General features: G+C 56.1%; 5 protein-coding genes across 5 annotated transcripts; 1 reads left to right on the top strand and 4 right to left on the bottom strand.

Moving 5' to 3' along the window:
- Window positions 1–1,471: 1,471 nt before the first annotated feature.
- On the top strand, window positions 1,472–5,452 carry RAD50 (DNA repair protein rad50; the record flags this gene model as incomplete). Its single annotated transcript, XM_083192643.1, has 2 exons — window positions 1,472–1,632; window positions 1,816–5,452. 2 exons carry the CDS (start codon window positions 1,472–1,474, stop codon window positions 5,450–5,452), a joined length of 3,798 nt encoding a protein of 1,265 aa, XP_083051700.1.
- A 303-nt stretch (window positions 5,453–5,755) lies between these two features.
- On the bottom strand, window positions 5,756–7,253 carry ACO1O0_003189 (uncharacterized protein; the record flags this gene model as incomplete). Its single annotated transcript, XM_083192644.1, has 3 exons — window positions 5,756–7,033; window positions 7,090–7,138; window positions 7,192–7,253. The coding sequence occupies 3 exons, from the start codon at window positions 7,251–7,253 to the stop codon at window positions 5,756–5,758; spliced, it is 1,389 nt and encodes a 462-aa protein (XP_083051701.1).
- Window positions 7,254–7,585: 332 nt separating this feature from the next.
- Window positions 7,586–8,677, bottom strand: ACO1O0_003190 (SSH4 family protein; the record flags this gene model as incomplete). The annotated part of the gene is made up of 2 exons (XM_083192645.1): window positions 7,586–8,460; window positions 8,578–8,677. The coding sequence occupies 2 exons, from the start codon at window positions 8,675–8,677 to the stop codon at window positions 7,586–7,588; spliced, it is 975 nt and encodes a 324-aa protein (XP_083051702.1).
- A 532-nt stretch (window positions 8,678–9,209) lies between these two features.
- On the bottom strand, window positions 9,210–10,975 carry ACO1O0_003191 (uncharacterized protein; the record flags this gene model as incomplete). Its single annotated transcript, XM_083192646.1, has 4 exons — window positions 9,210–9,743; window positions 10,044–10,241; window positions 10,312–10,345; window positions 10,860–10,975. The coding sequence occupies 4 exons, from the start codon at window positions 10,973–10,975 to the stop codon at window positions 9,210–9,212; spliced, it is 882 nt and encodes a 293-aa protein (XP_083051703.1).
- A 2,179-nt stretch (window positions 10,976–13,154) lies between these two features.
- ACO1O0_003192 (uncharacterized protein) lies at window positions 13,155–16,258 on the bottom strand (the record flags this gene model as incomplete). The annotated part of the gene is made up of 3 exons (XM_083192647.1): window positions 13,155–15,005; window positions 15,062–15,655; window positions 15,707–16,258. 3 exons carry the CDS (start codon window positions 16,256–16,258, stop codon window positions 13,155–13,157), a joined length of 2,997 nt encoding a protein of 998 aa, XP_083051704.1.
- Between the last annotated feature and the right edge of the window lie 268 nt (window positions 16,259–16,526).

The following is a 16,526-nucleotide window of genomic DNA, read 5'->3' on the forward strand; positions in this document are numbered from 1 at the left end:
GGTAGCTCCGGTGCGCCCCTGGAGAATATTATTCGGATGGGTCGTCGTGGGAGGGGAGGAGGAGGAGGGTCCGAGGCGGATAATAGGTGCAGGCTCCTATGCAGGTTTTAAAGTCAATGGAGCAGCCGCCGGGGGGCGGGGACGGGGGGGGAATGCGAGGCAAGAGTCTAGCGACAGGTCTGAAGCGGGATGTGAGCTGCTATGCCGTGCGTTGGCCGGCAAAGATAAATGAGGGTCAGCGGGGGGACGTGGTGATATCGGAGGACGGATGGCGGAAGGTGGAGGATTATCGAAATTGGGAGAGCAACAGGATGCCGGTTTTGCCAGAATCGCATTCCAAGTTCCAGGTTCCAAGGAGCTCGCTCCGCCCCGCGACTGCAGCCCAGAGTTCCTCCACTAGGGCGGGATCAGCGGAAGCTGAAGGAGGGGGCCACTGCTGTTACATTACACTACCACCTAGCCCACCACCTGGGACTGCCTGGGACTGACTGCCCGTCAGCGCCACACCAAGGTGCCACAGACTACAGCTCGGAGTAAATCCTCCGCCAAAAGCGGACACCCCACCTAAGTTTCCAGCCGAAACCCGTTCCCCAGGGACCAGTCCGCGCGGCAGTGGGAGGGAGGGATACTATCGCGCGAAGCGTCACGAGGTGCCGCTGGGAAACACCTTGGGAACCTCTTGGCATTCGTTCCGCTGGATGGCTCCGCCTGCTAGTGTCTGTTCCGAGTCTCCCCAACATGGGCGCAGGGAGTCCTTGCCGCCTTACGAATACGGGCGTTGGCAATTCGGAGTTCTAGGAAATCCACTGGACCCTGGTTGATCGCCGTCTCAAATTATGACGGATATTGCCGTGTACCACGAGTATTTGCGAAGGGCACAGAACGTGGCTTGCAGTGGCGGCGCTTCGGCAGGCAATCCATCCACTTCTCCAACCATGGACAGCGGCCAACATTCCATTTGACTGACGGCTCGACATTGGACAGAGGCAGTTTCACATGTAGTCTAACAAAAAATCCGGAGAGGCGATGTCAGAATCATGAGACCAGAGGCGAACCCAAGATCTACTGGCACTGGTCCTAAGGGATGTTACATAGGACGTACGAAGTGCGGATAGTACTCGTACAGATATCACGGGTGGTGGTCACAGCAAAAAGCAATGTGCAATTGTGCATTTCCGTGGCAGCGACTGCGAGACGCCAAGCGACATATGTACCCAACGGGGGCGCTCATTGCAGGGTCCAAGACCCCTGCATACCTACCTAAGTACCTCACTGTAGCGGCTCACGTGAGGACGCATCTCACCAAACCTCGTTAACGCGTTCCACGTGGTCTTGAAACGCCGAGTCGCGTCTTCGAGCACCTTCTGGTCCCATTTCGCCCGTTTATCCAGCGTTACAACTTTCGATGCTCCCCAGCCGCCAGGCTTCTCATGACGCAAGCCAAGAAACCTTCGTGAGATAGCCGGTCGCCATGTCCAAGATCGACAAGCTCTCCATCTCCGGAGTCCGGTCCTTTAGCCCGGCTGTCCGAGAAGCCATCCAATTCTACTCTCCTCTTACCCTCATCGTCGGCTACAATGGATCCGGCAAGACCACTATTATCGAGTGCCTCAAATATGCGACCACGGGCGAGTTACCACCCAACAGCAAGGGAGGGGCCTTCATTCACGATCCCAAGGCATGCCCCCATCTTCACTCACCACCCTCCTGGTCAATGTGCTGACCTAGCGCGTAGCTGTGTGGCGAGAAGGAAGTCATGGCGCAGGTAAAACTGCAGTTCCGATCGATAAATGGCCGCCAGCACGTTGCTACTAGGAGCTTGCAGCTCACAGTCAAGAAGACTACCAGGTCGCAAAAGACTCTGGACTGTTCGCTCGTCGTCGTGAACAATGGCGAGCGAACCACGACATCGACGAGGCAGGCACAGCTTGATGAGATGGTGCCCGAACGACTTGGCGTTTCCCCGGCAATTCTCGATGCGGTCATTTTCTGTCACCAAGACGAGTCGCTCTGGCCACTGAGTGAGCCTGCGGCCCTCAAGAAACGATTCGACGAGATATTCGAGGCTCAGAAGTACACCAAAGCCATCGAAAACCTAAAGGTTCTTCGGAAGAAGCAGGTTGAGCAGCTTGGCAAACTTCAGAACGACGAGGCACACAACAAGATCAATAAGGATCGTGGTGAACGGGCAGAGAAGCGCATGACGGGCTTACAGGCTGAGATCGAGGGGGCACGTGAGAAGTGCGAGGCCCTCACTGCCGAAATGGAGGAAACACAAGAAAGGATCCGAGAAAAACACGAACAGGCCAACAGCTATCTCCAGATTGTCCAGAATCTCGGCAACAAGCGGGAACAGCTCGAATATAGACAAGACGCGGCCAACGAGCTGCGCCAGACTATTGAAGAACTACACGACGATGATGCATCTCTGGAGACGTCTTTGGCTCAGTACCAAGAGAGGATGCGAGGCTTCCAGGAGCAAGCTGAGCAGAACAAATCTCAGTACAATGAACTGCAAAAGGAGTTGGCCGAAGCTCAAAAGAGCCTGAACACCAAGCTGTCGGAGCAAGGAAAGCATCAGTCTGACAAGGACAAATATGACCGGCAACTAAAAGCTCGCGTTGAGATGACCCAGGAGACTGCCCAAAAATACAGCTTTAGGGGCTATGACGGAGACCTCACAGACCAACAAATCCAGTCCTTTAATGAGCGCATACAGAAGCTTCTATACGAGAAGAAGCGGGATCTCGAGCGGCTCCAAAAAGAAAACTCGGCAGAGCTAGATAGGGCCACGGGTGTTATCACAGACCTCGAGGGTCGCAAAGCCGCTAGGACTCAGGATCGCGTCTCTGCCAAGCAGCGCATGGGTGCCATAGAGAAGAGGACCAATATCTTGCAGAGTGAGGCAAGCAAAATCCAGGTCGATGAAGGGGCGAAGGCCGTGCTCGACGGCCAGCTCGAAGAGTTTGGGGAACGACTAGAAAGGCTACAAACCGAGTTTGAAAAGGCAAACTGGGACCGACAACTTGCCGAAGAGAACGACAAGCTATTTCATCTGGAAAGCGAAAACGACCGCCTAGGGCGTGAGCTTATCGAGTCCACCCGCCTCGCCTCCGAGCGCGCCCAGCTGGATTATCGCAAAAAGGAGCTGTCGGATCGTAAACGCAAGCTTGAGACTCTGACCAACACTTGGAAGACAAAGCTCTCTGCCGTGGTTGGCGATAATTGGGAACCTGAGAACTTGGAATCTCGCTTTCAGTCGACTCTCAAGCGTCAGGCAAAGACTGTCGACGACGCGAAACACGGCCGCGAACAGTCGAGGCAGAAACTCCAAAAGGTTGAATACCAACTCAAAAACGCCAAGGCCTCGCTGGACAAGAATACCCAGGAAAGTTCCGAGTGCAAGCAAAAGGTCGTCGCAGCGCTCCAGACCGTCCGCGAAAATGCCATCATTGAGGACTATACGGAGGAGGTTTCAGCTTTGGAGAACTCCGTGGAGGATTACCGAAACGACCTGAGTCTTTTCGATGCTCTCGTCCAATACTACACCAAGTGCAAGGCCACCCTAGACTCGAAGAAGACGTGCCTGCTATGCGAGCGAAGTTTTGACGAGAATCAACGCGGCAGCATAGAGCGACTGCAGAGGAAGATTGAAAGGAACCTCGATCCAAATGGTAAAAAGGAGACAAAAATGGATCTTGACGATGCGACAGGGAGCCTTGAAAAGTTGCGTGCGGTCCGTCCGCTCTTCGACACGTATGAGAGGCTGGGTTCTGAGCTCCCTACCCTTCGCGATGAATGCAAGTCGCTCGAGACGGAGTTTGATACGCTGGAGAGACAATTGGAAGAGCAGGAGTCCGTAGTCGCCTCAGAAGAAGAGAAGCACAGGGACATGGACGACCTGTCCAAGACCGTTATGAACATCACTCAGGTCGTCAAGGATATCAAGGACTCGGAGAACCAAGTCGATCGTATCCAGTCACAGCAAGCATCAGGGGGCATCACGAGGAGCGCCGATGAGATCCACGAGCTGCAAGCTGGCCTAGGCGAGCAGACAAGAACTGTCAAGACAAAGATAGCGAAATTGTCGACAGACAAGCAGCGGGTCAAGGATCAGATGAGCTCCCTAGAGCTCGAAAAGAGCGAGCTGCGAAACCAAATCAGCTCGGCGATGAGCCAGCTGGACAAGAAGAAGGACATCCAAGTTCAGATTCAGTCACTCAAGGATGATCTGGCCCAGCAACGCGAGATTATACAGCGCGCTGACATTGAACTGGAGAGCATCGAACCGGAGATTACCGAGGCCAAGGCTGCGCGCGACGAGACACTTGGTCGGGGTCGCTCTAAGGAACAGAACATTGCCAACGCGAGGGATGAGATAACCAACTCTATCAGCGAGATCAGAATGGTGGAGACGGACATCCAAGATTATGTAGACCGAGGAGGCCCATCAAATCTTGCGTCGAACCAACGAGCTATTGTTACGTTGGAAAAGTCCATTGCCAACACCAAGAAGGAGGTGGATGATTTAACAAGGCGGACCAACAAGCTTCGGGAGGATATTGATAACGGTGACCATAAGAAGAAGAATATCAACGACAACCTGAACTACCGAAAGCATCTCCGCACTCTGGATACTCTGCGCCGGGATATTGCCGATCTGGAGGACCGGAACGCTCACGAAGACTACGAAAGACTTCAGGGAGAGGCCAGATCCCTAGAAAACCACTCGAACCGCCTCTTTGCTGAACGTGGTTCTGTGATGGGGACGATGAAGACCAAGGATGAGGAGCTGGACCGACTGCTCCAAGAGTGGGAAATGGACTACAAGGATGCAAAGCCAAAGTATCGCGAGTCGCACATCCGGGTTGAGACGACCAAAGCAGCCATCGAGGACCTGGCCCAGTGCAGCTCTGCCTTGGACAAGGCCGTGATGCAGTTCCACTCAATGAAGATGGCCGAGGTGAACCGCATCGCCGGCGAGCTGTGGCAGAGCACATACCAGGGCACCGACATTGACACGATCCTCATCCGGTCAGATAACGAGTCATCGACGGGCAAGCGTAACTACAACTACCGCCTCTGCATGGTCAAGCAAGACACGGAGATGGACATGCGCGGACGCTGCTCGGCGGGCCAGAAGGTCCTCGCCAGCATCATCATCCGCCTCGCCCTCGCCGAGTCCTTTGGCGTCAACTGCGGCCTCATTGCCCTAGACGAGCCAACCACCAACCTTGACCGTGACAACATCAAGTCCCTCGCCGAGAGCCTTCACATGATCATCAAGACCCGCCAGGCCCAGAGCAACTTCCAGCTCATCGTCATCACCCACGACGAGGAGTTCCTGCGGCACATGCGCTGCAGCGATTTCTGCGACAGCTTCTTCCGTGTCAAGCGTGACGAGAGGCAGAACAGCATCATCTCGAGAGAGAGTATCACCAAGATATTCTAAGATGATCTGAAAAACCTGGGTATAGGAGGCTTTTCTTAGGACAGGTGTTTGGGGGGCATGTAATGGGGTTGGCGTTGGTCGGCGTTCATGTAGGATGTATACTGCAGCTCGAGCACATATTCCTACTATAATATGTACGTTGCAATGGAATAGTAAGGCACAACAACCCAAGGATTAACGCCCAAAACCGTGGAAGCTGGCATTTAATAAATAATCCAAGTTGTTCCTGTATCGTATCAATGTCCCATTACCTTTCCCTTTCGCCCGTGGTATCATGCAAGCTCATCAAAGGAGAATTTTCAGCTAATCTTCCGTCTCCATCTGATCGTCCTTCACGTCCCTAGCCTCCGGATCCGCTTTCCTCTGCTCTGCCTCCCCCGTCCCGCCCTCCTTGAGCTTCTTGGCAGGCTCGCTCTCCAGCTCAGGGTCAGCCTCGCGCTTGACGCCGGCGCCGTCCGCTGCACCCGAGTCTTGGTCAGCGCCCTGCTTCTCCCCGGCCTGGTCATCCTCGTCGTGCTTGCGCCCCACGGCAGCCTCCAGGTCGAGGCCTTGCGTGTCCAGCCCTCCCTCACCAACGTAGCTCGTCGTTGTGGACTGCAGCCCCGTGTCACCCACGCCAATCTCTTCGGGGCCCCTCGCATGCGGTATCTCCTCCTCCTCTTCCTCGTCATCGGCATCATCCTCGGGGCGCTCGCCACCCCCATGCCGCTCCTCGCCGGCTTCTTCTGCCCCGCCCGCCCGACGTTCCGCCTCGCCCAAAGAGTGGTCCCTCAATCGGAGAGAGTTCTGCGGAACGACCCCTGCGCGCTGCTCTTGCCGGAGTAGCTCCCCCTGTGTGATGGCCCTGGCGTGGCCAGTCGACGGGATCCCGTTGACGCTCACCGAAACGGTCTCTATGCTACCCATACCGTTCGGCCCCTCGATCTTCTCAGTGCTCTCGCTGTGGATCTGGGCGCCCTGGGCCGACTCCGACGCGCTGCCGCCGGCGCCGCTGCTGCCACCGCCGTTGCTCGCGGGCGGCTCGGTGGGCAGCTTGTTCGACGTCACCCAGGGGATGGGAGTGAGCAGGGCGCCGCCGAGCGCCTCGTCGGTGCCGAGGGTGCTGGACGCCGGGTTGCTCCAGGCGACGGACTCGGCCGGGTCGCCCTCGGCGCCGGGGCGGAGGCTGGCCACGACCGGGGGCGGCAGCGGGTACGTGTCGGCGGCCGAGGTGACCATGACGACGCGGTCGACGGCGTGGAGGTAGGGCGCCAGGGACTTGTAGTGGGCGCGGGGCCGGAGGACGAGCTCGGCCAGCCGCTGGATGGTGTGCGGCGGGTGCGCGGGGAAGGACTCGAGGTGGGCTTTGATGCCGCTGAGCATGTCTTCGATCTGCTTGGGGAGCTGGCCCGGCGCGAGCTCCTGGGCGGCCGGCCCGGCGCTTCGCTGGGCGGGGGCATTTTCCTTGTTTGCCTCCTGTGACGAGGTCGGGGGTGGAGAGGATGCGAGGGGGGAGACGAGGCGACCTTCATTGTCGACTTCGGGGAGGATCAGAGGCCGCGGAGGGGGTAGTTTCGGGATCGGGAACTCTTCGCGCGAAATCTATGGTAACAAATGTCAGCGCCATCGCCTGCTGCAAGGCTGTCACCGCTACTCACCTTGTCGAGGCGCGCGATGATGTCTGTCCGCAGGTCGGGCCACACGCCTCTAGGTCAAACATTAGCAACAGTCCACTGTTGAAATTGTATGATATATAGTACTTCTCTAGCGTCACACCCGCGGCTGCCTGGGTGAGCAGTTCATTGTCGCCGTCCACATCCATGCTGGGACAGATTTGCTGTTCGACAGCGGAGTGAAGCTCAAAGATACTGGGGCGTGTGGCTGGCAATCGGGAATGTTGGAGGCTGTTGGAGGGGTTGCACCAAAGCCAAAATCGGATACAAGCATGCGCCTCGACGTCACTTGGAATTGCTCTTCCATTTCGTTCTCCGATCATCAGTATTAATATTGGAGTAAAATTCATGTACTCATCTCGGTAAAGAAAATAAATACACGGCGGGTTTTAAACCTAGGTATCTTACGGCTTTCTAACACACCAAAAAAAAAAGTTAAAGTAAAACAAGACAGACGTGGCAACGATGGCACCCTCACACATCAATTCAGATCCTGGTACAGCCACCGTGACGGCTCGAAGATGACCTCGAACCGCACATTATCGCACAACCCAATCGCGGCGCAGAGATCGTGAAAGCCCTCGAGCCCCATGACAGGCAAATCCTGCTCGGCGTCCGTCTCCTCGTGCACATTCCAGCCGCCGGCCAGCTCACCGTTGCGGGTGAAGAAGACGTCGACTAGGGGCTTGTCACCACCGGTGGGCTTGACAGTCATGCCGATGCCGTACGTGTCGCCCTGGCGGAACTGGGCCGTGAAGGTCTTGCCGCCCCAGCGGTCGTTGATGTATTTGTGGCCGTCGTCGCCGTGCACTGCGAGGCTGCCGCGGTGCCAGCCTGGCAGGCGGAAGGACGGGTAGGGCAGCGCGGTGAAACCCATGGCCACGAAGTTGGTGGGCGACTCAGGTAGCAGCGCTACCTCGTAGTAGATGGTGCTCGGCCGGCCAGTGCGTACGGGGTCGTGTTCGTTGACGACGTAGAGAGGAGGGTAGCTGATCAGACAGCGGTCGGGGGAGTTGGCAGCCGTCTGAGCCTTCCAGTGGCCGGGTCCAATCCAGGTGAGAGTCCCGTTGAAGCCAGTAGGTTCCATCAGCCGGATGTTGTTGAAGTGGAGGGCGCCCTTGGCGGCATCGTCCAGGACCATGGGGGAGGACATCGGATACTGCTCACACCAAGCCTCGCCGGCGATGGCCTCCTCTTCAGTCGCGTTGCAACTCGGGGACCGGTCGAAGCCGCTGAAGATGGCGGGCGGCGGAGGGAAAAGGGAGGTGTCCGGGACAGCAGCCTGCCAATCATGCTGGGGATTGACACTGTCGTAAGAGGGAGGCGCCTCGCTAGCTCCTGGTTCAGGGCCGGGACCTGGAGGAGGAGACGAGTATTGCGGTTGAGGCGGGGCGTATTGCGGTTGAGACGTCGAGTACTGTGGTTGAGGCGGAGCAGACGGCTGAGGTGCGAAGGCCTGCTGGCCAGACGGACCAGCTCCCATCGACGTGCGATTCTTCACATTGTTTGCCTGGGCGGGCCTCGGAGCCGGCTCCTCCTCGCCAGTGTCTTTTTTGTCTTTGCCAAAACACATTTCGAAGGTGCTGGAGATGCAATACTACCTGTGACGGTGGCAGTGAGGTTGTGTTGTGGGCGATAGGTGGTGATGCGGTGATGCTCTTACTCGTGAGCGATGAGGTGCGGAAGAACAAACAGACACAGGTTCTTTTAAGTATGCAAGTCAATGGCCCAGTGGAATCTAAATTCAGCGGTAAAGAATAACAGGATCATCAAGGTGTGAAGTTGACACGTAGAGAAAGCACTTATATAATGTTGATGTGGCTGAGTATGAGGGACGTACGTATACGTAGGCAAAGGTTTTGTGGGCACCGAAGCTTGTCCTGACTAAAAGGCGCGCCAAGTTGCTGACAACTAACTGCCTACTATGTAGGTACCTACCTAGGTACTAGACAACAAGGTAGCGTCAACATTCCAGAGCAGCCAACTTGCCCAAAACACATAAACATGTAACATTGCACACAGCCTTACTGGGCAGCAGGTCCAGGGGCATCATGTCAATTCTGGCCAAACATCTTGACCCCAAAGTCTTTTACTTCAGTCCCCCATCATCCACTCCGCTCCCCTGCCCCCCAAGCACTCGCCTCGCTCCCCTCAGGGTAGTAGAAGGCCACGACGCCTACTATCACGTACACGGCACACAGTAGCGCGCCCTCCATGTAATTGCTTCGCCCATCTAGCACGAGGAAGTTGGCAATGAAGGTCGACACGAAAAGGCACACCGTTTCGAACATGGTAAAGTACAGCGACATCTGGCGGTCTAGGATCCATCCTAGCATCACCACCAGCGGCGTGATCAAGAGCGCAACCTGGATCGAGCTGCCGACGGCGACCCCGATCGCCAGGTCCATATTGTTCTTCATCGCTACTTTGATGGCTGTGATGTGCTCCGCCGCGTTGCCCACGATTGGGAGCAAGATGAGTCCGATGAAAGTCTCCCCCATCGTCGACGTTGACGTTACTGCCTCGATAGACGAGACGAGGAACTCGGCGCATGTTGCCACCAGGCCTGTCGACACAATCAGAAGAATTACGGCGGCCTTTCGGGATAGCTGGTTTTCGTCTTCCTCCTCGGCGTGATCCTGTAACGAGCTGGTGCCTCCTACCATTGCTTGATGAACCTCATCGTCTACCCCAGAGCTGTCCCGGTTTCTCTCAGGATGAACATGAGCTGGGGTGTCGCGAGCCGGTGAGTTCCGGGCCGGTGTGTCATGGCGTGAAGAAGATATTTCTTCCCGTTGCTCATCTTGTGTTCCGGAGGGGGTATTGGCCGTGGTAACAGGCGAACTGGGAGTGCCACCCCCATCACGCCCTATTGATGGAGACAAGCTGGGTCTCCTACTCCGCCCGCCTCGAACGGCTCTCCTCACACGCTCTCTCACCGTGCCCCTCGATTGCCGAGAGCCATCCGATCTGTAAGCGGACAGCACCTCGTCTTCAGAACCATCGGGCTCGAGCCACGCCACGGCGGGTCCAGGCGCTGCCTCGGCATCAACAATGTGCCGAGGCGTAGACTCGTACAAGAACGCATGCGATCTTAGTTGAAAGACTAGGAAGATGATGTAGACGAGGAGAAGAACCTATGCCGTCAGTTCAGCGAGCCAGAGCACATTCGGCAACAACACTCACCACGCTGGTTGCCCGGCTTACCCTCAGAGACTGCTCATCCGCGTGGCGAGTGTTACTAAACGATGCATGGAACGCAGTCTAAAGTGTCAGTCTTTTGGTTGCTGGTTTTGATCGGATATCACATACCGGTAACACCAGGCTGATGACGCTGAGGCTGAGCAAACAGGCGCTCATCTGCGTCACTGCACTGTTGTATAACTTTGGAATGTTAGTAGGTTCGCTGGTCTCTAGAGATCTCTAGACGTAAATATCCGCATACCTGCTCTTGATATCGCATGCCACCCAAGAAGAAAGCCATACCTAAAATAAGGAGAAGGTTTGCGAGGATGGATCCCAGTATCGAGGCTTGGACAATACGGATCCTGTTCTACAGATCCAGTGAGATGAGGTACTACTAGCCAGAGAGGATAGGCGTTCACGGACCTTGGTTAGAGCTATGCTGTCGGATATCATTCTACGTTAGCTTCCGCACCTACAAATTCTTGCAGTGTGAATATGAGGCATCGACACAGACTTACATACTACACAACGTCAGTACACTCGCAAGCCAATACATTGCAAATACTCACAAAATAATGAGCTCCGCCACGTTGCCAAAGCTGACATTCATCAGCGCCCCCGGAGCATCCCCCATCTTCGACGCCACTGCCTCTGTCGCATGGGCAAGCAAGCCAGCCAAGGGCATCACGGCGACGCAGTTCAAGGCGAAGACAATGCCTCCGTGGAATCCAGGGATCTGTGCCACAATTATGCCCGCGGGGACAAAGACCAAGAGGACATTGACCCAACTGCAGGTGAGGACATGCCAGCATGTCCACCTGAGGGACTGCATAAACGCGCGTCTCTTCTTTGGCCTCCTATTCCCATTATCTCCTGCGGCTCCCTGTGTGCCATCCCGGGACCCAAAGTTGGGGTCGGAAGCGGCCGTGCTTACTCCTATCTCGATAGTGACCGGGCGGTTGCTGCTCTCTTGGCGAGGCGTCTCGTTCAGAAGAGTGCCTTGCCCGCTATTAGTTCCATAAGCTCGTCGATCTCCATTGACCGGGGTCGTCAAATTGTCCTTATTATTCGGTTGTCGTAGGGAGCTCCCTGGCCCCCCGGCGTCCATGGGCTCAAGCTCGCCTTTTTCCATGGACAAGCAAAGGAGAGGACACAGAATAAGTGACTAAACGGAAGAAAGACCAAAATATGTACCACCCAAAGAGCTTGAGTCCTAAAAGGAGAGGACATTAATCTTGCAACGAAAGTTGGTCCCACGATGACGAGATATAAGAAGAAGGAGGACCACGAGTGTCTACCCAAGGTGCTGAGGTAATGAAAGGGAGTCAGGTGCAACCCCCAAGGGGAAACCCGCGACCTGATCAACTCTTTATTAACTGTCGAGACTCCTATACGGATAGGAATGAGCACTCCTTTTCACTGCCAAGTACCAGTAATAGTAGGTCCCAGTGAGGTGCACCTTGGCGATACTTTGATATTCCAGACGTCACTAAATCACTAATGCCCGGCCCATTGCGTGAACAGAGTCTTTGCCGGGCTGTCTCTCATGGGGTATTTTCCAGACCAGCCAGGAAATAACCATGTTCTTATCCTGCTCTTATTCACCGCTCCGCGCCGTCTATTCACCATAGTCATAATGCGCCTTTCACCACTCTGCCGCTGTCGAGATCCAGAGCCCAACCATATGAAGTCCAGTTGTTTCTCCATTATAGAGTCGTCTCATAGTCACCTACTACTATGACTACTACTGCCATGGCTACTACTACTATGGCTACTAACCAGGTGCCAACTGGCATGTATCGACTACCCCATAATACGTACAACGGCAAGCGAGCGGGAGTGCCCGTTCGCGCCGTCTGGGGATTTCGACCCACTTGACAAGGATCACTACTCGTCGTACTCAGAATCGGGAGGCGGGAGCTTGGCGCCACCTGCGCGCCCTCCCGTGTCTCAGGACGCCACGCGACGACCGGCGAGTCGAGGAATCGAGGAATCGAAATGGGAGGCCAGTGACAGGAATGCAAAAGACACACCGCCATCAGGGTCTGTGGCGACAACTGACTGTACTCCGTACTCGTACTCGTATGTAAGTAGTTGATGCCCTGTCACCATCACAGCACCCCCCGGGGTTCTAAACGGGCACATTCTAATGAACAAGGGAGCAAGAAGAAACGCCAGCTGAAGAAGATGTAAGAGATTCCGTCCTATCCCCTTACCAACGACAATAGACCTTGTCCTCCTATGTACCGCTCACCCATTTCCTTCCGCTGCTGGTTCTATCGAAACGCTTTCTCTTCCGCCGCCTCTGCGGCTGCCACGGATACTCATAAGATAAACTCGCTTCATCGCCAAATGCCCGTCAACACTTCCTCAATCAATTTATGGAAACAGAAAAGTCAGGGCCCGCACAGAGTGACTATATTACCACTCTCTGACACCCTACCACCTCGTTCTCCAATCTTTACAACAGCCGCTCTCCATTGTCCCAAACAGAAACCGCAATTGCAAAAACAAAGGGAATAAATACTAGATAATATTGTGCATAATCCCTATCGCTAGGAGATGTCTGCTAACAGCATCGGCCATGGCGAAAGGGCAGCCAGCCAGCTGATGAGGCAGCCAGGGGCTATGCGGGGGGTTGGTCCTCGCCGGTAGACTGATTAAGGTGCGTAGGGAGTAGTTCGACAAAGATCCTGTTGCCGACTCCAGAAACCGGAGGCGATGCCAGCATGGGCAAGTTCTCGGTGATCAATAGTGCCAGAGACCTCCAAAAGTAGAGATTGGCCATTCCTGCCTTACGCCAAAAACTCCCGAGGTCACACAGTGGTAGAGATAGCTGGATAGGTTCCGCCCTAACCAGCTCATCATCGGTCCTCGCCACCACGGGCTTTTCCTCTTCTCCTAAAGAAGTCCATGACCCGTTTGGCGGCTCCGGTACTCCCCTCGTGCCCCCGGTAGTCCTCCTGCTCATAGACGTCGGTGAACTTCTTCGTGTTTTTCTGCAGGAGAACTCGATTATTGCCTCGTTGGGAGTCTACACTCTGGCCCAGACTGCCCTCAGAGCCTCCATACCCACGCTGTTGATACGAGCTCATTTGGGGCTCAGTGGGTGGCCGACGCATGTCGACTGAAGCTTCGGGCGCGGCGTTGTAGTGTGACCCCGACTGAAGATGAGGAGGGATGGCATTCGGCCTCCTATTGTCTAGCTGCGCAGATGCGTACCGTTGGTGCCGAGGGGGGTTCGAGGCAGAAGCTTGCGGTCTGTTGTTGTACACGGGATCGAAAATCGGGCTGCTGCCCCCGGCATCTCCGTGTGCGGTGAAGCTTCTGGGGGGATCTTGCCTGGAATCCTGGGTAGGGAGGGTGCTCTGCGACCCCCTTTCCGATGGCGGAGTCGCCGGTTCCTTGCCTAGACCAATGGCCTTGAGCGAGAACGACGGGGGAATAAGTGAGAAACGGCGGCGGTCGCTCTTCTCACCAGACCCTTGCGAACCACTCATGCTACCACTGCGCTTCTTTCCAAGAAGTGAGAAGGATCGTCGCGAGGCTCGTGAATCCACCGACTGCCGGGGCCCCGAGTCTTCGCCATTCGGAATAGGTTGCGTCATGCTCACAGGAGGATACTTCCTCGACTTCTCGCCCTGCTGCTCTGAGCGCTTCTTGCCACGCCCGCTGAACATGGAGCCACTGCGGCCAAGGAGCTTCGATCCGAGGTCGCTAATAGTGCTCGATCTCTTGTGTCCACGGCCAGCAGGGGGGCCCTGATTTTGGTTCATACCAGACATCCGAGCAAAATTCGACGGCGCGCCAGTGCTCGGTCGCCCCTGAGTCTCAGGCTCATCCGCATTCGACGGCTGAGCAATCCGGCCCTCGGCATTAGTGTCGGCAACAGCTGGCGGTGCAAGCTGACCATAGTGACCCATGGATTGCAGACCCATGGATGCCGCCGAGGACATCGACCCTCCGGTCTGCGGTCGGGCGCCTGATGTTGATGTGGGCATGTAAAAGTTCTCGGTGACGGGGCGCTGTTCCCGGGGACCCCGGGGGGCAGCGGTGTTTCTCTGAGAGCTTTGGGGCTGTCTAGAGCCGGAAGGCCGCCCAGCTCCATCTCGGGACACTGGTGGATCGCTCGGCAGAGGCTTGTCCTTGGGGGCAGATCTTTGAGAAGCACCACGGTTCACCGACTGGGGATCATCGCCATCGGCACCACGCTGCGTCTGTGTCGTGGGAGCGACGTACTCCACCTGGACTGTGCGCCGCTTGGCATCCTTTGGTGTTCGCTGAGCAGGCTCGGTCTCTCCATCGATCTTCCCGTGGGTCTTGGACAGGCCTCCGACAGAGGTAGGGGAGTGCGCCTTCTGCCTGGTGGACTCGCGCACAGATGAGCTGCGCACAACCAAGGGGGGCTCGGTAAACTCCTCAGGAGATGTGATCGTCTTCTGGACATCGGCAGGGAGGGTAGTCGAGCTGGTGATAAATTCGACCACGTGGGAGTAGTCGCTCAACCAGCTATGCCTAGCAACCTCGAACAAGTCCGCTCGCTTGCGAGGGTTGGGGACCAGGATCCGCCGCAGGAGATCTCGCGCGTGAGGCGTTACGTACTCGGGAAACGTGAGAGGTGTGCTGACGATGTACTTGTAAAGGAGGTTGATATTGTCGCCTTCGGGGTTGGCTGGATCGTCGTCAAACGGCAGGTATCCCGCAAGCATGGCGTACTGTTGTCATTACGTTAGCTGGGTTTGCGGGAGCGATCGATTTAGGGGGGTCTTACCAAGATAACACCGCAGCTCCACACATCAACCTTTCTTCCTGTGTAGAGGCAATCGCTGACAACAAGCTCAGGCGCGGCATAGCAGGGGCTTCCGCAACTTGTCTGCATCAGATCTCCTTTCCTCATGCCGTTTGGCTTCACCTTGTCCAACCCCACTCTCTTGACAAACTCCCGATCCGTAAGGTTCGCCTCTTCCTCATCCCCCAACTCCTCATTGGGGTCAAAGGTGTTGGCAAACCCGAAATCAGTGATGATGATATTGCGATTCCGATCGAGAAGCAGGTTCTCCAGCTTGAGGTCGCGGTGTACGATACCCTTCTTGTGAAGATAGCCTACTCCGGAGACGAGCTGGGCGAACAGCCTCCGAGCAGACTGGTCCTTCAGATAACGGTGGTTCAGGATGTAATCAAACAGCTCTCCTCCCGAGGCATACTCGAGAATGATTCCGATATACCGATCGGTCTCCACCATATCTATTAGCTGCACAATATTGGGGTGCTGGAGTTGGCGCAAAATGGTGACTTCCCGGCGGATCTTGGCCAACCGGGTTGGGTTGCTGCCAACGGTGTCGCGTTTAATCAGCTTAATAGCAACCTAGAATAGTTTGTGAGAAGTATTCGGATCAGGGAAGCTAAGCATGCTCACCTGGACGCTGCTATCCTGTTTCCATCCAAGCTTGACCTTGCCAAACTCGCCCTCGCCAATGGTATTACCAAGGATGAAGTCGCCGAATTTGGCAGTGCCCTTGTGAGCACGGTTGCTATAATCATGCCTGCTCCGGCCACCCCTTCGCTCCTCGCTGGCCGGGTTCGTTCCAATCGGAGGAGGGACCGCATCATCAGCCTGTGCATAGATCGCCTGGGCGTCACGGCTGTGGAGGTTCTCGTCCGCTTCGCGCGAGGGCTTGGGGGGAGAAGACTGCTGTGTTCGGATGGGCATGGTAGTCGCAGGACCACGATTGTCCCTGTTCTCTGTTGTTCTCCCCGTCACGTCCTGAGCAAAGTGCGAATTGGCAGCCCTCTTGCTCCGATGACCATTCTCACCAGCACCATTGGTGTCGGTGCGGGTCCCAGAGCGGGAGCTGTCAGGCTGGGCATGTCGGGAAGCATGGACAGCTCTGTCGCTGGAGTAGTTATTCCTGCGAGAGCTTCCCCCCTGCTGATTGGAAGAAGTGCGCGGGGGCGCAACCGGGGGCATGTTGGCGACGCGATCTTGTGGCGGGGGGTTGTGAGAAGGTTGATAAGGCTGATAAGGCATCCCTGGCCGAACTGTCACAGGAGGATTCGGGTCGCGGGCGGGATCATAGGCGTTGCCGCTCGTCTTGCGGGATGGGGGTCGTCTCGATGATGTCGAGGCGTTGGCAGACGAGGACTGGTGGGCATTATTCGCTTCGACGTTCGGAGGGGGATAGGAAGGCGCGTATTGTCGATTCGAGGCAGCGGCCAGGGGCGGCGATGCCAGGGAA

The sequence above is a fragment of the Amphichorda felina genome (assembly GCF_050947745.1).
Source record: "Amphichorda felina strain 45539 chromosome Unknown scaffold_3, whole genome shotgun sequence".
Classification (NCBI taxonomy): domain Eukaryota; kingdom Fungi; phylum Ascomycota; class Sordariomycetes; order Hypocreales; family Bionectriaceae; genus Amphichorda; species Amphichorda felina.